The sequence below is a fragment of the Callorhinus ursinus genome, unplaced genomic scaffold (genome assembly GCF_003265705.2).
Source record: "Callorhinus ursinus isolate GAN/ISIS: 27379988/994484 unplaced genomic scaffold, GSC_fseal_2.0 scaffold4, whole genome shotgun sequence".
Lineage (NCBI taxonomy): Eukaryota > Metazoa > Chordata > Mammalia > Carnivora > Otariidae > Callorhinus > Callorhinus ursinus.
Window position 1 is genome coordinate 88,633,950 of NW_027397066.1, and position 24,173 is coordinate 88,658,122.

General features: G+C 47.0%; 1 protein-coding gene across 2 annotated transcripts in view; it reads left to right on the forward strand.

Moving 5' to 3' along the window:
• The window catches only part of HADH (hydroxyacyl-CoA dehydrogenase), a 44,108-nt gene that overhangs the window by 10,895 nt on the left and 9,040 nt on the right, over positions 1 to 24,173 (forward strand). For both annotated transcript variants that reach the window (XM_025873603.2, XM_073892092.1), the window contains exons 2-5: positions 11,587 to 11,715; positions 15,072 to 15,229; positions 18,827 to 18,953; positions 22,355 to 22,444. In XM_025873603.2, the coding sequence (XP_025729388.1) occupies positions 11,587 to 11,715; positions 15,072 to 15,229; positions 18,827 to 18,953; positions 22,355 to 22,444 (504 nt within the window). The remainder of the gene's footprint in view (positions 1 to 11,586; positions 11,716 to 15,071; positions 15,230 to 18,826; positions 18,954 to 22,354; positions 22,445 to 24,173) is intronic.

Here is a 24,173-nt window from a genome sequence, read left to right on the forward strand (position 1 = left end):
TAGTACAGTTGCTGGATCGTGGAGTAGTTCTGTTGTTAACTTTTTGAGGAACATCCATACTGTTCTCCAGAGTGGCTGCACCAGTTTGCATTCCCACCAACAGTGTAAGAGGGTTCCCCTTTCTCTGCATCCTTGCCAACATCTGTTGTTTCCTGTGTTGTTAATTTTAGCCATTCTGTATAGTCATGACTTCTTGAGAACTTGTCTAAAAATAACTTACAAACTAAGGCTTTTTAGAAATCTATTATTCATGTGTTCTTTTCACAAATATTAAGTGTCTTGCATGTGCTGGGTATTGGGGTGGGTAAAAGGTAGTATGTGGTTGCTGCTCTTGAGGAGTTCATGGTCCAGAGAAGGAAATACAAGCATGAACAACTAACTAATAAAGGGAGATAGATTGCCTATCTGTCATATCTGGGATGTGACCTGATACAGATGAAAGTTTTGGTAGTTTGAATATCTTAAGGTCAGGGGCACCTGGGTGGCTCTGTTGGTTAAGCGTCTGACTCTTGGTTTTGGCTCAGGTCATGATCTCGGGGTCCTGGGGTCAGGCTGCACGTTGCGGGGGGGGGGCGTCCATGCTCAGCTGGGAGTCTGCTTCTCCCTCTGCCCCTCTCCCCACTCATGCTTGCTCATGCGCAAGCTCTCTCTCTCTCTCTGAAATAAATAAGTAAATCTTCAAAAAAAATAAATACCTTAAGGTAAGACTTTTAAATACATAAGATCTGATATAGGGGTGCCTGGGTGGCTCAGTCGTTAAGTGTCTACCTTCGGCTCGGGTCATGATCCCAGGGTCCTGCTCCGCGGGGAGCCTGCTTCTCCCACTTCCTTGCTTGTGTTCCTTCTCTTGCTGTGTCTCTCTCTGTCAAATAAATAAAATCTTTAAAAAAAAAAAAGATCTGATCTGATCTATATGATACATCTTCTCTGGTAAGGAAAAAGGGACATTTAAAAAGTATATGTAAAAAGGCATATGTATAGGGGCGCCTAGGTGGCTCAGTCAGTTAAGTGTCTGATTCTTGATTTTGGCTCAGGTCATGATCTCACGGTGTTGAGATGGAGCCCTGAGTCATGCTCTGTGCTGGGCGTGGAGCCTGCTTAAGAGTCTCTCTTCCTCTGCTCCTTCCTGCCCTCCACTTGCACACACTCTCTCTCTCTTAAAAAAAAAAAAAGGCATATGCACAAATTATACTGCATATATGTATATGAAATTTATATTTCCTGGAAGTTTTTTTCAAAGACTTTATTTATTTATTTATTTATTTATTTATTTATTTATTTATTTCGAGAGCAAGCGGGGAGGGGGAGAGAGAGAGAGACTCTCAAGCAGACTCCACCCTGAGCACGGATCCTGACCTGGGGCATGCTCAAGACCCTGAGATTACGACCTGAGCCGAAATCAAGAGTCAGGCACTTAACCGACTGAGCCACCCCAGTGTCCCTACTGGAAATTCTGCTTGGACTGCAAATAGGAGTGTGCCAGATCCACCCTGTATTGGTATTTGTGGTAACAGCAAATTCAGACTCCGAAGTGGATGATGCAGCAGCTCTTTTGAAAAGGTCTCTAGGTGTTATCTTGAGTTCATCATTCAAAGTTGGTGTTTGCACTACCATATCCTGGTGATTGCACTACCATTACATAATGGAGCAGCCATTGATAGCTGGTGGCTCACACCAGCGCTATGCTTTTTCTGTCAGTATTTGGAATCTTATATGAAAGATTTTTTGTATCTGTAAATCTGTAGAGGTGCCAAGAAGTGACCACCTCTGTTAAAGGTTGGGAGAGGTTTCCCTAAAGGAGAAATAGCCTCTGTGTTGAATTCTAAAAGATGATTGGAGTCCCCCAGGTAGCAGTGAGGGAGAAGGGGCTTCCTGGTAGAGGGAACCACCTGGGCTGGGGTGTGAAGCTGTGAAGTAGTATGGAGGAGGAGGAAGTGGGGTGTGGCTGGAGAAGAGTACAGGTTCAGGTTACTGTGCTACAAAGCATTTAGTCTTTAATTACTTATGGGACAGCCACTGTGTGCAAGGCATGTGGTAAGTACCAGAAGATAGAAAGATCAAATCAGTTTATGCCATAAGGAATTTAAATCCGGGAGCGGAGATTGCTAGACAAAGATCCAAATGACACAGTTTCTTTGGTATGCAGTAGCAGAGTAAGACCAGTAAAAATCTAGCTCTGAGGTTTCAAAACAGAGAAAAGAGCACATTCATTTGGTAAAAGGCTTCATGGAGAGGGTAGCATTTGAAGTGGGTCTTGGATGGTGGGTAGGATTTTTTTGGACAGTACTTAAGGGTTGAGATTAAGAAAAAAGTGTTGTGTGGCAAATTGTGACCGTCATAATAGTGGTACCATTAATGGAGTTCAAAGAAAACTGGTTTTAGGGTCAAGATAATGACTGTAGGACATCAAGATGGTGACTGAGGACAGAATATGTTAGTTTTAGGCACAGTTGGAATTAAGAGAATGATTGATATTGCAGAAGAAAAAGATACCGAGACAGAATGGTCTTGACTGCCATGCCTTTTGGGTCAAGAATAGCCAGCACATGAGCTCCAGATGCAGACAGCCCTACCTTCAAATCCCAGTCCTCTCCAGACCTTCAGATTGCTCATTGTTACAGTGCCTCCCCCAAAGGCTATTATGAAGATGAAATTGGGTAATTTAGGAGGAATGAAAGTTCTCTGAAAGCAGGGGATTTGTTTTGTTCACTGCCTCATCCCAGAGCCTGGAAGAGGCATGAACAACATAGGTGTTGAGTTAGTGGTAGGCAGTAGTTGAAGGAATGAATGTAGAGATGTGGCCAGCATGATACTCTAACTGGTAGTTCCCCTCCATTCACAGGGGCGCACAGGTGTTGGGGAGGGGACCAAGAATGCTCACTTCTAAGAAGCCAGGCTTTTTGTCTGTGACTTTGATCGTTTGTTGAAAGCATTTTCTACCCAGACTGTTCTCAAAGGCTTCCCCACTGTCCAGATTGTGTGTGTACCCCAGTACAATTATTTGGCTTCCAAGAACAACACAACAGTCTTGTTCTGCTCTTAGCCTTCAAACCAGAGCGTAACTGAAAGCCAGGAATGAAGACCTAACCACTTGAAGGACTCTGGATTTCACTGGGGAGGAGTCACCGGAAAGCCGTAACTGTGAACCACCGTCTCTATCATAGGAGAGAAGTAGGCCTCAGCAGCAGTTAGGTATGATTCTTACAAGAAAGAGTGAAGAGATTAGATGGGAAAGAGATTTTAAGGTCAAAAAGCAGCTGAAGGAACTGTGTAGGATGGCCTTAGGAGTTATGAGTTTGACACTTTTAGACCTGGGGGGTTAGTGGAGGAAGGAATGTGAATCCATGGAGACTTCTGACTTGCACTTTAAGAAGATGAAACAAACATCTGTTAAGGTTGGGAGAGATGAGCTTAAAGTGGGGAAACTCAAGTGGGAGGCTTTTGCTGTTGAATTATGTGCCCCTACGCTAGTGTGTTACTATGTGGGACTCAAAGAGGAATGCTGTTGAACTAAGTGTCAACACTGTGTTTCAGTTTAAGTGTGTGGCTTTTTTTTTTTTTTTTTTTGGATACTTGTAATTCAGCATACACCCCTTCTTTCTTAACACTTGATCTTATGGTTACCAGAAAGGTTAGATGAGGTCATTGTTTTTCAAACTAAAGTCTTTTTGAGAAGAGGATTTTGAGGCTCTGAGAGTTCTTAAGAAATTTAAAAAATTATGTGTTTTCCTTTCATTGATCCTGAGATTTTAAGCATCTTCTGGATGATGTGAGTGTTTTTATTGTATCACCGATGAGATCTGAGGCATTCAGTGCCAGTATGTACATTTATGTTCATAGTATTATTTGTGCCAAGGGAAGACACAGTACCTCCTCCAAGAACCTTTTGCTGTAAATTGAAGAAAGAAAAGAGGGAGAATAGAACAGTTACTGGCACTTGGTAAAAAATGTAAGAGCTCTGAATGCTGAAGAACCGACGAGCCTCCCAGTGGTGAGCATAATGCTCATGGTATAAATACCTGTATTCCATGGATCCTGCCTTGGGATCAGTAATTAGCTGTGGGAGTAGTGGTAACTGCAGAATGAATTTTCCTGTTTCAGATGTCAAAAATAATCATATTATATGCTCTTTTATTACAGGTTTTAATCTCATCATTGTCTTCAAGAGAATAAACTACAGAACTGTAAAGTGACACCTCATTAAAATTGGCATTTGATAATCCTTGAGAATTGGTTAAATAAGATTAAATGAGATAGGATAGGCCTGATGTCTGGCACATAGGAAGTACTCTAAACTGTAGTTGTTACTAGGGATAGCAAACCTCTGTGGACTCGGGTTTGGGTTTGTTTTGGAGTTTTTCAAGGGATTTCTTTCTAGGGAGCTTAGGATTTTTCCTGGCATTATGGCCTGTGGAGAAGAAAGAAAGGGAGTGGCTAGCTTAGGGCTGTTAGGGGTTAGCCAGGAGCCAGCTGTAAACAGTCAGAGATCAAGGCCAGAAGACCGCCATTTCAAGGGAAGGGACTGGAACATAATTGGGAAACACGTGTGCAGGGCCTGACCTTAAAGAAAGGAATTAAGAAACAAGTTCTCTTTAGGGGAGATGAGCAAGACACTGATGTTCAAGAGGTCTGGGCAGAAGTAGGGGCTTGATGGGACCTGACATTTCCTTGAGGAATTTGGGGAGAAGTTAGAGGAGAGGAGTCTTCCAGATAGTATCTTCTGGATAATGTCTAGAACTTTCTCATGGACACAGGGCAGCAGGAAGACATAGAAACCCCTACTGATATTGGGACAGAGGTTTGCTGGCCTCTCTGGTTTGAGGAGATAATTGGCAACAGAGAAGGGCTGGGGTGGATGGGGATAGGAATCAGGGCAGACAGGTTCTTTATTTTTGAGTGATTCTTGAGTATTTGGGCTGCACATTAGAATCATCTGGGATTTCTCTCGTGTGCTCACACTTTCTCTCTCTAAAATCTTAAAAAGGAGGGGTACCTGGGTGGCTCAGTCAGTTAAGTGTCTGACTCTTGGTTTCAGCTCAGGTCATGATCTCAGGGTCGTGAGATCGAGCTCCTTGTAGGGCTCTGCACTCAGCAGGGAGTCTGTTGAAGACTGTTTCTCTGCTCTCCTTCTGCTCCTTCCCTCTCTTTCTCTCTCAAATAAATAAGTAAATCTAAAAAAAAAATCATCTTGGGTTTTTAAAATGCCAGTGCCTTCAGACTAAATAAATCAGTATCTATAGATGAGGTTTGGACGATAGTTGGTTTAAATGTTTCTCAGCTGATTCTAACCTGCAACCAGATTTGAGCACAGATCGTAGAACATCAGAATCACCAGGAAGGCTTTGTTAAAATTCTGCCCCCAACCCGTAGTTTCTGATTTATTGGGCTGGGAGTGGAGTTTGATGATTTGCGTTTCTAACAAGTCTCCAGATGAGGGTGATGCTGTGGTCCGGTACCCACACTTTGAGAACTGCTGTCCTAGAACCATAGGGTGTTTTAGGTGTCTTTTGAGGCTCACATGGCAGATGTCATTTGTCTGGGTAGATGTTCTTGGTTATCAAGTCACATTTGCTGTGAACGTGACTGTGATTCGATTGAACCGAAGGCTCCTTCTGTGTGTTGTTTCGCCACTTGCTAACCCTCCCCGTGGGGCCGTGTACAAGGTACGGGACCTCTTTCAGGCCCAGTTTTCCTCATCTACAAAATGAAATGGTGCTGCCAATCTCATAGGGGCTGTGGACGTGTTTTAGGGCTCCAGTTCAGAGAAGAACGGACGTGTTAAGGGGAATTTTTACAGATGTCACCAAGTCCATAATAGTTACTAGGGAAGGCATGTGGGAAAGAGAATAACAAAGAAGTCAGTAGCATGACATTTTTGTAAAATAGTATTTTATTATTTACTGTATCTTGAAAGCTGGTTGTCTCAGCAAATAAGACAGCATTCTTTGTACTCCTCTAACTAGATTACAAGAAAAGTTCTGGAGCCAGGCAGCCTTGGAATTTGAACTCTGGCTTCACAGCTTTGCAGCTGAGTGATACTGGGCCGAGTGACTCAACTTCTTTCATTCCTTTTTTTGCAAAACAGGGATGCTGTCTACTTCTGCAAGGCTGTTGGATTGATCGGAAATAGTCTTGGAAAATGCAAAGTATGTGCCTGGCACATAGTAAATGCTCAGTACATTGCATCTCTTTGCTGCATTTGGCTTTTTTTTTTTTAAGGGCTTGTGTTCTGATAATTGTGTGTAGAGACTGTTACTTTTGTAAGCTCTCCCAGGTCTCAGGGATCTCATAGGAGAAATAAGACAAGTGCATTAATAACTTAGAAAGAAGCAAGCTGGTGTTTATTAGTGGCCTGTGACTGTTTAGCCATGCTTAAGACTGCCTCAGCTTATTGAGCCAATCTGGGATGAGAGTCTGACATGGAATGCATGGGGGCAAGGGACAGACTGCTTGCATCCTGAGTCTGTCTCAGTGCTGGACAGTTGAGACACACAACAGTAGGAGCAGATTAATACAGTCAAAAAACACCGGACTCATCCTGTGGAAACTTTATTAAGTATCTAATATTGTGTTTTGTTCATTTATTTAACAAGTAAACGTTGGGTGCTGGCTGTGGGCCAGGCACTTAGAGTTGCAGAGACAAATAGTGCTTGAAGTTGCCCTCAAGATAGTGCTGACCTGGTGTCCCTAGGGTATTTCTGCAAGAAATGATTGCAAGGAACTAGAACATTAGGATGGGTTGCTCTCTGCAGGTGGGTAGGATGAAAATGTTGCTTTAACTTGAAATCACCTGAGGTAATATTGTAATGGTCATTTGTTTCTATGCAAATAAATTGTGACCTGAACTAAAGAGCTTCTTCCCAAAATGGAAAATATTTCAAGGAGAATTTAATTTTCTCTTTTTTGCCTGTTTTTTTCTTTATTCAGACCTAACCATATCCACTTCGGGTTTAAATAGGAATGTCCTTTCTACCTGTGTCTCTACCATAAGATTTCCTTCATATTTTCCTGAGGTTTTATGAATTAATCAAAGAAAAGCTGAAGCAGAAATTATTTACAAAAACAAGACTGCTGGGTGTAACTGTGTTCAGAGTATACAATTGTTGCCTTCTCACTGGACCAGAAATACCAGTAGAGGCATTTTGGAGCATAAAAAATGCTCCAGTCACTTGAGGAAGAGAGAGAACATTGAGCTTTTTGAGACCAGTGAGGCAAGGTGGAGCTAAGGGAAATTTTGCAGAGCAAGAATGTGATCAGTAACGCACTGGGAAAGATCTGTCTTCTTCCTCTCTGTCAGGTTTGGCTCCTCCTTGTACCTCTTGCATCTTCTGGGTGAGAGAGAAACTAAATGTTACACACTCGGTCACTTTGACATGGTCATTTGACATGCGCACTTTGCTCTCCTGGAACGTTGTCCGGAGAGCCTTGTTTTGGCAGCTGGTTTTGGCCAGTGTCTACACACATGTTGTTTCCAGTGTGCTCGGCCAGAAACCCGGATGAAGCAAGGCAGGGACCGGATTGCCCAGTGTCTTCTTGCAAGGGGGGCAGGGAGTGGCTGGGGGAGTTTATCAGAGGACTTTGGATTAAGAGAAGAAGGTTAGCATGAAGGCTGTAAATGCTTTTCTGGCCATGGTTTTTCCTGGTTGAATTTTAGTGCTTTTGTAATGCACGTGCCTCTGGTTTACTTGACTATTTCGGGGCACTTCCCCTCTAGGTTTGGATCTGCTTACAGTTTAAAAAAAGCAGTTATAGTTGATCCTTGAACAACATGGGTTTGAACTGTGGGGACCCACTTAGTCATGGATTTTTTTTTACAATATTTTTTTTTAAAGATTTTATTGTGAGAGAGAGAGAGAGTAAGCAGGGGGAGGGGCAGAGGGAGAGTGAGAGAATCTTCAGCAGACTCCATGCTGAGCACGGAGCCAGATGTGGGGCTCGACCCCACGACCTGACCTGAAATCAAGAGTCGGACACTTAACTGACTGAGCCAGGTGCCCCTGTTTTTTACAGTATTGTAAATATATTTTCCTTATGATTTTCTTAACATCTTCTTTAGCTTGCTTTATTGTAAGAATACAGTATATAATACATGAAGCATGCAAAATATGTGTGAACTGATTGTTATTGGTAAGGCCTGTGGTCAACAGTAGGCTATTAATAGTTAAGTTTTGGGGGAGTCAAAAGTTGTATGTGGATTTTCAGCAGTGCGGGGGGGGGCGTCAGCACCCCTAGCCCCAAGTTGTTTAGGGGTCAGCTGTCTAAGGAAAGCCTTGTGGCTTATCTGTTATGTAACTAAAATGTCCCATGACTGTCATAATCAAACATGGCTATAGCTTTGAAAGTGGGTTTCTAGAGAAAAGGTGTGAAATCACCCCTCACTTGTCCCCCACCCCTCACTTCTTTATGGTTAATCCTTTATTCCTTGGGAAGTTGGCCCATTCCACATGTCCTCCTTTCAACGAGCCTTCTGAGTTCAGCTGCCTGACAGGATTCTTCACGATGGCAGTTTTTATTTTATTTGACTTCCCACATAATGGAGCCTTATATACTTAGTTTTCTCCCCCCACCCCGGTATTCTCAGTGTGATTATAAAGTCCCTAAGCAAAAGGACACTGCCCTCATTTTCTTTCTTTATCTCTGTTCCCTTCAGCTTTGGTATTCTCTTGTGCCAAATGTACTTGAATTTTCTTCTCCAACTCCTTGAGGAGCAAAAAAAATCCGAGTGATGCCTGCTAGAAGAAAAGGGGAAAGTGGATCGGGACCTAGTCAGGTAGAAATCTGGGGAGTCCTTTCTGGCTTATTCAGAGGATAATCTAGGTCAGAGGTTAAGAGGGACTAAATGAAAATCACTTGTGTCATTCCAGACGCCTCTCAGAGGAGCCAGAACAAAAACGGAAGGTCCCTAAAGCTAGCACCTCTGCTCGCCCCTACCTTGCAGGCAAGGTGCCCCATCAGTGGTCATCAGTCACACCTCCCTTCAGCTGTTGCTCCCCAGGGTGCCTGCCTCAAAGTAATTTTTATTTATTTATTTTTTTAAAAAAGATTTTATTTATTTATTTGACAGAGAGAGACACAGCAAGAGAGGGAACACGAGCAGGGGGAGTGGGAGAGGGAGAAGCAGGCTTCCCGCCGGGCACAGGACCTGAGCCAAAGGCAGATGCTTAACCACTGAGCCACCCAGGCAACCCCACCTCAAAATAATTTTAATTTCAACTAAACTGCATCTGGAATTTGAGATTTGTTTTCTTAGTTTCTGTGTCAGGATTACCCACCAAATCCCCCCCGCCCCCTCCAGGTTTGGTGATTTAGTTACGGGACCCAGCATATAATGATACTCATGGCTACAGTTTAGTTCAGCAAAAGGCTACAAAACAAAAACAACAGAGGGAAAGGTGCAAGGGGCAAAGTCTGGAGGAGAGTCGGGCCACTTCCAGAGTCTTCTCCCTGTGCAGTCACACAGGACACACACAGCGCCTCCAGCTACAGGTTGTGATGGCACATGTGGAGTGTCTACCAGGGACACTCACTGGAGACCCAGGGCCCTGGGTTTTTATTGGGGCTGGTCACACAGGTACCCTCTGCCTGGCACACTCCCCAATTCCTGAGCCCTGGAGGGAAAGCAGGTGTGCGGCAGAGGCCACAGCGCACGAGTGGTTTAGGCACAGCGAGCCATTCCTCTTGGGAAAGGATGGGAACTCTCTCCCAGTCTGAGTTTCCGGGGCCCCGCCAAGGGCCTTTCTAAAGATAACAGTCTCGGGCCTACTGTGTCACCTTCTGCGCACGGTTTCTAAACGTGCTCATGCTTGTTTTACTCGGAATGCGTGGGGGGGGCCAGTTCGTGTCACGTGCTTGAGGTGTTGGCAAGCTGGGCCTCGGTCTGTTGCTCCTCAGGGAGAGAGCCTGCTCTGGGTGGATGGGTGTTTTATGTGGGCTGCGCTGCCTGCCTGCAGCCTGTGTTTCTGCCAACAGGGCAAGTTCACTGCCTCTGTCCTTTTGGCAGGATAACTCTCGTTACAGCTGTTACCCAGCTGGCCGGAGCAGACCTTCCTGTGCTGGTCCCCAGATGGGCTCTGGGGCACCGGCAGCCTGGCTCCCCTGCCCACAGGTCCCACAGGCTCAGACTTGCAGCCTCTCTAGGGAAGATTGCTCAGGGAGAAGCCATAGGTGCTCTTGTACTTAACTTCCAGTTCAAACCCGTCTTACAATTTTTTTAAGTATTCTTTGGAAATCTTGGCTCAGGGATTTGGACCTCTTTGCCTTTGAGCTTTGCTCTTGTGTTACGTTTCCTCTCCGGTTTTCAGTTTGGAATCTGAGTCGCCCACTTTCAACAGCCTTGCGTCACGACGGTGGGTTAGAACGGTTTCTTGCTGTCCTCTCTGGGCAGGTTCACTTCAGCTAAGCTTTCCCTCTCCTACACACGGTTGATCCACAGATGTTTCCAGAGGGGTGGTTCTGCGGGGGCCTTCTCAGACCCCGAGGGGCATCTCAGTCGTGCTGGCATCCCGGATCACTTGTGTTTGTGGTGGGCCGCATGTCCTCTTGCGTGCGGCTTGAACTGAGTCCAGTGCCTACCTGTAATGTGACCTGGTGACCTACTTTTAGCCACACTACCTGTTCCACAGTCCTTGCAAAAGCTATTGGCAAATTGTGATGAAAAAGGGATTGGCTTGTCGCTGAATGTGGCTAAACTGAGCTGGCTCCAGGTGAACTTTGGGGCAGCGGCACTATGTATACCCTCCGAATTTTAGCCAAGGCGGGATGGGGAACTGCCCTCCTAATTGGCTGGTCACCAGAGACCTACTTTCATGGGAGCCATGCCACTAAGTAGTCCTTGGGATCGTCTTCTTTTTTTTTTTTTTTAATTAATTTATTTGAGAGAGCGAGAACAAGCATGCGCATGAGTGGGGGGAGGGGCAGAGGGAGAGAGAAAGAATCTCAGGCAGACTCCACGTGAAGCCCTACACTGGGCTCGATTTCACGACCCTGAGATCATGACTTCACCCAGCCAGGAGTCCAACACCTAACCGACTGAGCCCCCCAGGTGTCCCGGCCCTTGGAATCTTTTTGGCACCATTATGAAAGTCTTACCTGTTGCTGATTTAAGGACTACAGAAGAGATGAGCTAAGCAGTCGAGCTGCATAGGATGCTCCAATTTTTAGGAAAAAAGATGGTGGGTGGGAAGTAAATGCACTGTTGAGCACTTGGACTATGGCTAGTGCACCTGAGGAACTGATTTTTTCATTTTATTCGATTTCAGTTTATGTAAGTAGTCACATGTGGCTGGTGGCTCCCTTGTGGGACAGTTGGGAAGCAGTTCTGTGGCTTTCAGAGCCTTGATTCACATCCCGGCTCCGCTGCCTACCTGTTATGTGATGGTGCACATACTTCTTAACCTTTATTGTAAGGTGCTTCTGAGAATTCGTCGTCCGTGTGTGGCTGGCAAGAAGTGTGTGCTTAGTTGAGGTTGCCTTATTGTGGTGTTTCCTCGGTATTTGGAAGAGAATGGTGGCAGAGTTCATATGGGATATGAAACTCTACTATTTTTTTTAACTTGTACGTTCCCTTTCTTTCTTTCTTTGCCCCAGGTTGCTGGAGCAGCTGGTCACACAGTAGTGTTGGTGGACCAGACAGAGGACATACTGGCAAAATCTAAAAAGGGGATTGAGGAAAGCCTCAGGAAAGTGGCCAAGAAGAAGTTTGCAGAAAACCCCAAGGTAATGTTTTGTTTTACATGACCTCAAGACCCATCCTCTGAACATAACACATTTAGTGGCCTTTGCTTGCTTTTTCAGTTTGTTGAGTAAAGCTCATTTTCCCATAACTTTAGACCAGCATGAATAACATAATCACTGAACATTCTGTGAGGACTGAGTACAAAACAGGAGAAGTAAACAGCCCCATTGTTGGGTGGGTTTTGAGGTAGGGGAGAAGGTTTCTGCAGGTAGTGAACTCATTCTGTCCATGGAGAATTTGGGGTTGAAGAACACCTATTTTGTCATATGGGTGGAAGAGAGTGAAACAGGAAGAGAATTTTGGTATTTGCAAGTTAAAAAGAGAATGATATAACAAACATTGCATTTAGATAGAAAATCTTGATTGCTTGGGTCATATCTTACACGCATTTATATTGTAGTTATGGGAGAGGGAAATACAGAGTGTCGTTCTCACTCCCAGCAGCAGAGGGGGTAGGGGAGCTCGAGGAACTCCCAGAAGGCCGGCAACTCTGGTTTACTGACCCTTTCTCATTGGACCTTCACGTTTAATTAGAAATACTGCGGAAATCACCCAAGTGAATTTTTGCTTACCTTTGCCACCTTCTTAAAGTTGCGTAAAGATTGATCTCCTTGGGGCTTGGATGGAATTTCACTTCGTATACAGGCAGAGAAGAGGGCAAGGGGGGGCTTTTGTTGTGTTGGTCACCTCGGGTATCTATAGCAGTGTGGCTCTTCTGTTTTGAAATTTTGTGTTGTGAAATATATGTAATGTAAAATTTGCCATTTTAACTGTTTTTAAGGGTACAGTTTGGTGACTAATTACGTTGATGCTATTGTGTAGTCATCACCACTTTTTTTTTTTTTTTTAAAGATTTTATTTGTCAGAGAGAGAGAGAGAGCACAAGCAGGGGGAGCAGGAGAGGGAGAAGCAGACTCCCCAGGGAGCAGGGAGCCCGATGCAGGCCTGGATCCCAGGACCCCAAGATCATGACCTGAGGCAAAGGCAGGCGCTTTAACGACTGAGCCACCCAGGCGCCCCACCATAACCACTCTTCACAAAACATTTTCATCTTTCCAAAGAGAAACTCTATACCCATTAAGCAATAATGCCTCATTCTCTCCTCCTCCCAACCCCTGGTAACCTCGAATCTACTTTCTGTCTCTCTGAATTTGCCTCTTCTAGGGACCTTGTATAACTGGAATCAGGATATTTGTCCTTTTGTGACTAATGAATGTCATGTGGTACTGTCTCCAAGGTTCATCCGGGTTGTAGCGTATGTCAGAACCTCATTCTTTTTCCTGATTGAATAATATTCCATTGTGTGTATAGACTACATTTTGTTTAGCCATTTGTGTCAGTGACACTTGGGTGGATTGCACCTCTTGGTCATTGTGAATAATGCTGTACTGAACGTTGATATACTGTCTGCCCAGGTCCTTCTTCAGTTCTTTCATGTATGTACTGGAAGGAGAATTGCTGGGTCATATGACAGTCTTGTATTTGGCTTTTTGAGGAACCATCAAACTATTTTCCATAGTGGCTAAACCATTTTACATTCCTACAAGGAGTATGTGAAGGTTCCAGTTTCTCCACATCCTGGCCAACACTTGTTTTCCATTTTTTTCATCATAGCCATCAGAGGAGGTGTGAAGTGGTATCTTGCGATGGTTTTGGTTTGCATTTTCTTAATATGTAGTCACCTTTCAAAAATCAGAGGGGCAGGAGTAGAGTTAATTTTTACCCTCTCCCTGAAGAAATCCAGACACGAAATGTCACAGGCAGATTAACATCTCTGTCACCTGTCCATATTCTTCACGACAGGGGGACCTGAGATAGGGCATGTTGTGAAGAGGGTCCAGGCAGGTGGGATTTTTAAGAGCCCTGGGCTGGAGGTTGGAGTCGAGGACAGAGTGAGTCTCAACCCAGGTAATCTGCATTTTTCACGTGTTTACTCTGCAAACTTCTGCCCCTTTGGGCACAGGCCCTGGGCCCCACTCAGAGGGTTTAAAACAAACAAACACACGAGGTGCTTGTGCTCAAGATGCACAGCTCCTGATGAGTGAGTCCTCAGGAGCCTCTTCTCTCGGCCTTGCTCATCTCCGCCTGGCGTGTGCGTGGAGGAGGGACGTGCCTGGTTCGCACCGACCAGCACAGCGGCCGCTGGGCACAGGTGTGGGACAGACCTCGGAATTCAAAGACTTACTAGGAGAAAAGAATATAAAACATCTCAGTGCTTTTTGTATTGATTACATGTTGAGATGATAATACCTCAGATGGATTGGGTTAAACAATTAACTTTACCTGTTCACTTTTTATACTGCAGCCAGTAGAAAATTGAAAATCACCTATGCCCTCACGGTATATTTCTGTGGAACAGCTCTGAGAGTTGTTTTATTCCGCAGTAGTTTTTGATGCCTTTGCTGACAATGGACAGAGTCCATCTTGAGATAAAAATGGCAGTTGATAGAGGTGCTGTCTTCGGCCCTAACTGAGGTCTGTTTGTGGAATCCTGGAGTCACAGATGAGGCAAAGGTGGGACTTCGAGCCCTTTGCAGCAGAGGCTATGTCTGGCGAGTTTTTGCAAGCCCCGGAGCTAGCCTGTGACAGGCGGTGATTACCTGCGGAATGACTGCTAAGTCGGGCGCGCGTCCTCTCTTGCCCATGCTCAGCTCTTCTTTGCCTCTCTTTTTTTTTTTTAAAGATTTTATTTATTTATTTGAGACAGAATGAGAGATAGAGAGCACGAGAGGGAAGAGGGTCAGAGGGAGAAGCAGACTCCCCGCTGAGCAGGGAGCCCGATGTGGGACTCGATCCCGGGACTCCAGGATCGTGACCTGAGCCGAAGGCAGTCGCTCAACCGACTGAGCCACCCAGGCGCCCCTTCTTTGCCTCTCTTAGCGATGAACAGTCAGCACCTCCTCTTGGACTAACGAGTGGTGCTGAGCTGAGCTTGTCCTCGTTTCTGGAAGGTCCTATTTCGGGACCTGTCTCCTGCCACAGCGCGTGGCAGTGTGTTCACAGTGAGAACGGAGAGCTAGCCGGCCAGACAGGTTCTGCAAGAGGACCTCGTGGTAGCTGAGCAGAGCTGACGAACAGTGTCAAGGGGTACGGCCCGGATGCCACAGTGATCTCTGACCAGCAGTTGGCATGTTCACAAGCTGATTCTTGCCCTGGTGTCTAGAAGGTCCTGAGAAGCAGACATGTAGGGAGTTTCAGTGCTTAGAATTCCCGGGCGCATCCGAGTTGCAAGTTCGCCTCTCCTCACCCCCCTCTCTCCTTCTGCCTTAGCATCAGATCACACACCGTTTTCCGGTGGGTCCAGTGAATGCTCTCTTCCCCTTCCTTCCACTCTCAGGCAGGTGATGAATTTGTGGAGAAGACCCTGAGCAGCATATCAACCAGCACGGACGCAGCATCTGTAGTCCACAGCACGGACCTGGTGGTGGAGGCCATCGTGGAGAATCTGAAGGTGAAGAACGAGCTCTTCAAGAGGCTGGACAAGTTTGCCTCTGAGTACGTGACCCTTGAGCGTTCTTGTTGGGTCTGAGGGCTCCCTCCCCGGGCTCGGGCTCTCCTCCCAGGAGGGAGTGTTTTGACACCAAGCCCACTTCTCTTTCTGCTACCCCAAAGCTGTTTCCAGAAGACTGACACTGTTTCCTCTGTCCTCCCTCCTCCCACTCCCAGGCTGCTTCCCAAGGCTTGGGCTGCCTTCATCTGATCATTGTCCCCAAAGGAGGTGGGATTTCCCACAGTAAAGTGGGGGGTCCTTTCAGGGACAGTCCTGTGTCTCTCGCAGTATCTGGGCCACAGGCCCTCCCGGGCCAGAGGATGAAGAGGCTTGGGCACGTCCTCAGATGTCTGCTGAGGAACCTCAGAGTCATTTGTGTGTCCCCATTTTTGAGTGGAAGCTACAGAGTGGTGCAGTTGAAGGGAGTGCCTGTCTGTCTACCCAAAGTTCCCTGGGCTTTCCTGTTTTGAGCTTTATCTGGATTAAGTCACAACACTTGGGAGCATTTCAGGAGCACTGAGTTCTTACCAGGCTTCCTGGCACAGGGTGGGAGGGGAGAGTCAACCCCACGCAGGTCAGGCATATGGGTGCCTGGAACTCGGGACCGGCGGTGCCAACAAGCGTCAGTAAGCTTTTGCACACAGGCTGCTCCCTTTCTCAGAATCTGGAGCCTTCGTTTGTGTTTGACTTTCGGCTTTTGGCAATTGTGACACACGGCTGATTTATTTCTGCTCTCCCTGGGGCTCACTTCACCCTCCTAGTTAGAACTGAAAGTCAGACTAAGATTATAGGACAGAAGTAATTCTCAGCCAGTGAGCAGTGGCTGAAGAGGGATACTCACATACCAGCCTGCTGGAATGTCAGCCCTCATAGCTGTATGGCCTGGTGTCTGAGAAGTCCTGCCCCTCTGTCACCTCCATGTCACTCTGCTGATGGGTGTGCTCATGGTCTTTATGCCGACGTTTAGGGCCTGCAGAAACAGAAGACTCTATGGTACAGGTATTGGCTCCCAGGTGAGCAGGGAGCCCTCTAAAATAACCCCCCCGCTACCCCGGGTAGTTTGGCCTTTATTGAAATGTTGGTCTTTCCTGAGTGACAGTGACAGGTCTGACTGCCCTCTCATGTCTGCGTGAGTAACGGAAGGACTGTTAGGGGAAAGCCAGGTGGCCCCACCTCTTCCCTCTCTCTCTGTCCATGGACAGTCATGAAGCCTTTCTGATCCTCAGTTTTTATCATCTGTAATTTGACTGGGGGGTTAGGAGTAAGTCATTTCCAAGACCTTCCCAGTTCTAACTCTCTGAAGACTAGTTTCCCTAGTAATCTGCAAAATAGAGGTAGCGGTACTTATTGCACAGAGTTGTTTAGGATATTAATTTAACTTGGCTCAATTTCCCGAGTGCCTCCTGTGTGTCAGGCACTGTGCTAGGCTCTTTCACTTAGGTTCATGTCACACAGCTGAGACACATGAAAGGGCACACCAGAGGAGGCACACCGTGGATGTGACCTTGCTTCTGACCATCAGCTGCCCTTCGCTACACTCTTGTTTTCACCTTAGATCACCACCATTATTGAACCCCTGCTAAGTTTTGTGGCTTGTTTTTGTAAGTAGCTTGAGTGAGATATCCTTGACTGTTAAGTTCTACAGCGACTCCTGTAACAGGGAAGGGGAATGTGTTCTAGTGGTGAAGTTCCCAGCAGCGCCCCTGATGTGCCCTGGAAAAGAACACGACTTCCCTGGCTGCGGTTACAAGCAGTGCAGATGAAGGGGGGTGCCATGGCTCACAGAGAGCCCCAGCTGAGTCCCATCCACCACAGTCCCCACCACCCCCTCTTGTCTTCTCCGCACTGAGGCTTGCGGGTGTGGCCAAGGATCATCATGTTTGTGCTATTGATTTTCTGTTAGTACATCTAAGAGGATGGTAGTGTTGTGGGTCCCTGAGTGTCAGAGAGGGAAAAACCAGACCGTCCAAGAGTCCAGTGTCCCAAGGAGAACGTGAGGGTGTACTTCTCTGTGGAAGACAAGGCAGCCCTGTAAGTTGAGGATGTTGGCACATTGTGTTTGTGTAGAAAGACGCCAGTGTGAGAGCTGTCAGGAGCAGAGCCAGCCCAGCTGATTGGGAGAGGGGGAGGTAGAGGTCTGTGAGCAAGAGGCATCTCTCCCCTGCTGGTAAAATGTTCGCTGGGAGCATCTTGGACTGGACACACCCGGGACTGGGCTCTGATGTAACATCACCTTTTAACAAAATGTGCTCTCCAGTGTGCCTCCACATCTGTCCTCCCTGCAGGCAAGTTGCCCTTTCATTGTCCTATAAAACGGTGCCACATTGTGCGTGTAGCAGCCCCTGCCAGCACAGCGCTGGGGCGCCGTGGCCCGGCTGCTGGGGTTCATGGTGTGCAGCCTCACGGTGCTTGTGTCAGCCACACTCATGTTTCTTCTCCCGACCCCTCCTCCCCCGCTCACCTCTGATTTCAGGCAGATTGTCGCATTGCCTTTTGGGTAGGCTAGAACTCCCACATCTGGTCAGTAAGGGATCACTCCACTTCCTGCACTGACCGGGCCATGATGGGTCTCCTTAGCGTTAGGCTGTTTTATGTATGTGTACCCACAAGGTGGCGCTATAGGACAGCCTAAGTCTTGCTTGTCTTTGTTTAAAGATTTGCCGGTAATGCCTTTGGCACCCCACTTTGTGGTGGTCTTTAAAAATTGAATTTGGATAAAGTTAATATGTGTTTTTAAATAATATTTTACACACACACACACAAAGATGGTACTGCTTTTTTTAGGAGATTTTTTTTTTTTAAGATCTTATTTATTTGAGAGAGAGAGAATGAGAGAGAACACGAGCAGAAGGAGGGTCAGAGGGAGAAGCAGAGTCCCCGCTGAGTAGGGAGCCCGATGTGGGACTCGATCCCGGGACTCCAGGATCATGACCTGAGCCGAAGGCAGTCGCCCAACTAACTGAGCCACCCAGGCGCCCCGTGCCCCTGCTTAAGAAGATTTTATAAGCAGAATACCTTGAACTACATTTATCGTAGATGTACATGTATCCTTCCTTCCCCAGATCTACCTGTGTAACCTTAAAACTGTTTTTGGACCGTGTTGGTTTTCTTCTGTTTTCATTTTAATTCCCATTCAGTAGAAGATTAAAGCTTTTCACTTGAGGGGAAAAGATCTTAGTTCTTCACAGTTTTTTGTTGACTTTGAGGGTCTGTGGCATATCCTTTCCGTCATTAGTCTGTGCTCACTTAGGGTTTCATTTTGTGACGGAGGCTGCTACTTAACCTCAGTTTTCCCCCACATACCATGAAAATTAACAAATATAAGTAGAGAAATGTAGCTCCTGAAAGTAAATGAAAGATTGGTAAAGATTAAATACACCTTTGAAACAGGTAAGTTTAAATTATCTAATTTAAAGATTCAAACTTGAAACTGGTCACTTGATTTCAGCTTCTTTGTGAAGTTCTCTTCCCTGACTTCCTCCAGGGGTCAGGACAATAGATCTGGGCAGTGGGCAGTGGCCTTGTGCATTGCATCGAGGGTAGTCCTGTTTGTTTCCGAAGAGGGGACTCATCCTGATACTCCAGCATCTTTCTCTCCACAGACACACGATCTTTGCCAGCAACACTTCCTCTCTGCAGATCACAAACATAGCCAACGCCACCATGAGACAGGACCGATTCGCCGGCCTCCACTTCTTCAACCCGGTGCCCTTGATGAAGCTGGTGGAGGTCAGTGGGCATGTGCTCTTGTGTGTCTGCTTGCCCGGCCAGCTCTGCCAGGCCTGCTCTCTGACTCATGCCCCTTCTGCCATTGGCGGGGGGGGGGCGGTGGCGCCGGGCGGATTTTAACGGGAGGGTGGAAGGTTTCTCGGGCCACACTGTCCTTCCGGAGCCAGGAGAAGAAAGAGCCCCTGATATCTAGGGAGGCCTCTGTGCTTTGTTTTTTCGCAGCCCAGTGGTCTGACCAGTGATGGCCAGGAGGGCTGCTAACTCTGGAATGTCATTCACTTATTTGTGCCATATGGGGCGGGCGGTGTAGGGAGAGTGTCTGACTGGACTGGGAAGACAGCAGTGCAGACGCCTGGCTCGCTGAGACCGCAGAGGCCAGAGCCACACGTGTCGATACGGTCTCAGTGAGGTCAGTGTGCCCCAGGCTGTAAGTGGGATCTTATCAGCCTGCTCTTACACAGGAACCACCGTACCCCCTGTCCACCGTCGCCAGGGTGAATTCTGGCCCAGGTATTGTCCCCAGCTGGGGCGCATCGCCCGTGTATTTTGATGCCAGCTATTAAAGCAGCTCCCTGTAGCCTGAACCTCCTGAGCGCAGACCTCTGAGATGGAGGGGAGTGGGGCCCCCAGTGATCCTGTTTGGGTTGCTTCCGCTTGCTTGCTTGGAGACTTGGGTACGGGGAGACGAGTCACAATAGACAGTTTGCACCTGGAATGTGGCAACTCGCCTTTTACAGGGGGCTAATGACAGGGTCTGAGGAACAGCCGCTGTTAAAGTAGCATTTGTTCTGGGCTTGAAGAGTTATTGCCGTGCGAAGTGTGGGGGACGCGGGGCCAGGCAGACCTCCGGGGGTTGGCCAGGGCTCCCTGGGAGAGTCTCGGGCTTTGCTTTCTCCAGCTGGTGCCTCTGTCAGCCCTTTCTGTCCTTCCTCTCTCATGCCCTTACCCCCGTACCGCCCCCCGCATAAGCATTCGCCTCTGGTTTAATGGTGACTGTATTTCCTTAGTTTTCTCTCAAAGACAGCTCTGACCTGCGATAGGAATTTATCTGGTCTGCTAACACTGCTCCTCAGCTTCCTGCAATATGCTCTCACTTCCTAAGGATGTTTTGAGGAAGTTGAGGAGTAAAGGGGACAGCTGGGGGGAATGAAAGAAACTGCACTTATCCTTACGCAGAGAAAGGCAAAGAAGCGGGATGGAATTGTCAACATTTCAGTGCTTAGGGACTAATCACTTTCCTTAGTTACTGTGTCAGGTACGTGTGTTTGCAGATAAAGACACGCTGGATACATTTACTTCAAACTCCAGTGCTGTTTTCCACTGCTTTTATGTAATAGTGTTGGTCTATGTCTTTGAGAAAGTGGCCCGTTGGTCGGTAACAGCTAGTGCTTAGCAAATGTTACCATTTTCTAGAAAATGTCTTCTAAAAGTGCTCTTTATTCAGTTTTTATTCTTGGGTGGTCACATATGTGTCGCTGGTGGTGAGCACGAACGTGAATCGTATCTTAAGTTGAGCAGTTGTCCTTTACTCGGGACGGGATGCACACGTACGTGTGTATGTATTGTCTCAGACTGTATTGGAGCTATAAACAGAATATCTGTAGCACATTGCTGTTTGTTGAATGGATGGATAAAGAGGCATCCTCCTGTTAAAAAATCTTCACTATTGACTCCTTTAAATCAAGAAATTATATTTGAAACTCTATAATTAGCAACCTTTGTCCTAGTTCCATCTGTGGGGTTCTGCTGGAGTCCCTTTCACACTTCCTTTTGAATAACTCTTGGATTGCTGTTTGATTTATGGGGTTTGCAGAGCAGTTTCTGGTCCATCTCCTCCCATTCCTCATCCGCATCTTCCGGGTGCTTCTGTCCGTGCTACTCATTCACTTCCCTTAGTGTCATAACATACCACCACACCCCAAACTGTGATCACAATAAAGATGGATGATGGTAAGTCTCTTCATTTATAGAGCACCTTTCATCCTGCACAGACACTAGCTCATTAAGCCACACAGCCCTCTTGCAAGATGGAGGACGTGGCAAGTATCATTATCCCCATTTCAGAGTAGAGGGGTGAGGCACGGGGGTTGACTGAGTTGTCTCACCTCATATAAAGGGTCTGATGTAGAAGCCAAGCCTGTTTGCTTTGACCCTCATTGAAGTTCCTTAACTGGCATTTCAATTATATATCTATTTAAGTTTAAATTCACCTGGGTCTCTCTCCATTTGCCAAAATCTAGTTCCTGACAGGTGAGCTCTCCATGTCCTGCGGGCTGACTGCCAGGCGACGTGCTTGGTGTGACCTCCTGGAGTGGCAGCAGGCCTCTGGGAGCGGGGCAGCCCTTGCTTGCTTGCTTGCTTGCTTTCTTGCTTGCACGCACCTCGTGGGTCCAAGGGGCTGCCAGGAGCCTTCCCCAGGTGCCCGGCAGGTGGTAGGCCTAGCCTGGGGCCCCTGTGTGCTGGAAATGAAAACCTTCCTCTGTGGGATGAGCCTGTTCTGATGTGAAGGAGTCAGTGGGCTTAGGGGCATCTGCGTGGGAGAGCTTAGAGTATTGGGGGATACTCGTCTCAGTGTCCAAGAGACCTGTGACTTGGGCAGATCGTTCTGTTTTCCTCCTTTAGACTAGGAGAAGATGGTCCTCCAGGCAGAGCACTTTAAGGGCCGTTGTCGTACTCAGTAGACATCCAGTTACTTCCAGTTACGGTAGCAAGTAACACGGTAACAAAAGCTAGCATTTCCTGAGCACTTTATACCTCCTAGCAGCTGCATTTGATGCTTTACCTCCTGATCTAATCCGTTGTCACCTCACCTCAGCTGCTTGAGGTGGGGAGAGTGAATTCAGTGTCATTTCAATTTCAAGAAGCTTGCCCAGGGTCACAGAGCCAGTAAGTGGTGTGATGGGCATTCGAACCCAGGTCTGTTTTGGGAAGAAAGTCTGTAAAACTCTTCTACACATATACACATTTATATTTTAAGCCTTGATTTTTACATTCTGTAGTACTTTATTGTCTCTTTTTTTTTTTAAGATTTTATTTATTTATTAGAGAGTGAGTGAGAGACAGAGCACACGAGCAGGGGCAAAGGGAGAGGGAGAAGCAGGCTTCCTGCTGAACAGAGAGCCCAGTGCGGGATTCCATTCCAGGACTCCGGGATCATGACCTGAGCCGAAGGCAGACGCTTAACCCACTGAGCCACCCAGGCGCCCCTAGTACTTCACTGTCTTAAAGTGGACGTTTTCGTAAACTCTTTGTTTCTGGCTTTGAGATCCTTGTATTCTGGAACTAAAACTATTTTTGCCACCTTCTGTGTAGACACTTTACATCTTGAATGTTTTCTGGAATCGTTCTGTTTCAGTTGTTTGTTGACTCTTTGGTCATAATTCTCTGCTTTGCATTTTCAGGTCATTAAAACACCAATGACCAGCCAGAAGACTTACGAATCTCTGATAGACTTCACCAGAGCCCTGGGAAAGCATCCTGTTTCTTGTAAGGTAGAGTATAGGTACCTTGGGAAGGGGGTGGTTTTCCTTAGAACTGACTTATTTGGGGTAGAATTCTTCTATAGAAAGATGTGAGAGATGAGGCACTCTCACCTCAGGCCTGTCTGGGGGCTGGGAAGAGCACGTGGGGCCTCTTTTCTAGTTTGCCAGCAGGGGAGCCAGACCCTAACCCTTGCCCAAGGCCATCGGGTGGACCCTTTGAGATCTGAAGAGAGCCAGAGCTTCAGCTGAGTAGAAAACTTCTCCCCGGGTCTTGGCTTTTGTCTGTTGTTGGGCTGCTGTGTTTCCATAAATGGTTTTTGTGACCCCATTGGCTTTAGCCTCTGCTGGGCCTGGGGGAGCCTGGGAGCCTGCATGTCAGCAACAGCGTGGTAGACACGTGCGTCCCGAACTGAAAACCAGCGCCGCACTTTGGGAAAGGGCACGACAGGTGGCTAAGGAAATGATGAGAGAGAGGAAGTGCCCACTTCCCCAGGTGGGACTAATGAAGCTGTTTCTCAGGGAGTGCGGCATTGTGCTTTTGTGTCTTGTTTTTCCACTAAGAAGCAAGGCCCAGTGGGCAGCGTGCCTCCCACCTTCCCTTCTTGCCGTACTCCATTAGTATATGGGAAATGCCCCCAGCTGCTGTCACCTGCAGTGGTGCTCTCCTCCCGTCTCTGTTGGCCACAGCTCCTCTTTAGTCCTCCCAAGACTCAGGACTACTCCTCTGCATGACTTGGCAGTTTTTTCAGAAGGGCAGTTGTGCCATACCGTTAGAAATTTTTATATGTGTGCATCTACCTTTTTGACCATAATCTTTTCTGTCATTGTGGTTCTTCTTACAGAATGCTTTTGCTTTCTAAAATGTTCTCCACCTTGAACTCACAGTATTGTAGTAACCTGGGGAAAGGCCTATTGCTCATGAATCCTCTGACTGAGTCATCTGTCGGCGTGGCCCCCGTAGCTTGAGAGAGCAGACTCACGTGCCTGTCCCCCCCGGTCGAGGAGGGTAGCGGTGTTAGGGAGGCTCGTGTTGTAGCACTCATTCTTTCTTTGTTTAGTGGTTTTAAATTGGATTTTTTAAAAAGTCACATTAATAACCAGATGTTGCACTTTCTCACTGGGTTATGCTTTGTTCGTGGCAGAAAGTAGTAATGGTATGAGAAAGAGCATCAGTGTGTAGTGAATCGAAAGCTAGATAAGAAAGTGGAAATGTGGGGGACAGGCAGTGATTGTCTTTAGCAGCATAATCATTCATTCATAGAGAGTTCCACTGGAGTGGCCCCAGCAGATGCAGGAATGGGAACTCCCTGGTCTCATAAAACTGCCTTGTTTTACATCATTTCAGAACTCTTTCCTGGGTGATACCTTCAAGCTCTCTGGGTTAGTTATTCAGGCTCTCCGTGAAGGATCCAGACAATGGAAGGCAAGCACAAAGAACAAGGGTCAGCACGCTTTCCTGTAGAGGGCCAGATAGTCAACATTTTTGGGTATACGGTCTCTGCTCTAACTACTCGGCTCTGCTGTTGGGGGCGATGTGCAGCATAGATGGTCCACGTAGAGCCCGTGGCTCCGCCACGGTGGTGGAATGGTACAGAAGCAGGCCGGGGCTGGATTTGGGCCTGCGGGATCGCAATGGACCAACACGCAACATAGCAGATGACGGTGCACCCGGAACGTGTCTGTCTTCATAGTGAGACTTCTTGAGGAGAGCGTGGTGTGAAAAGGGTGAGACCCTGGA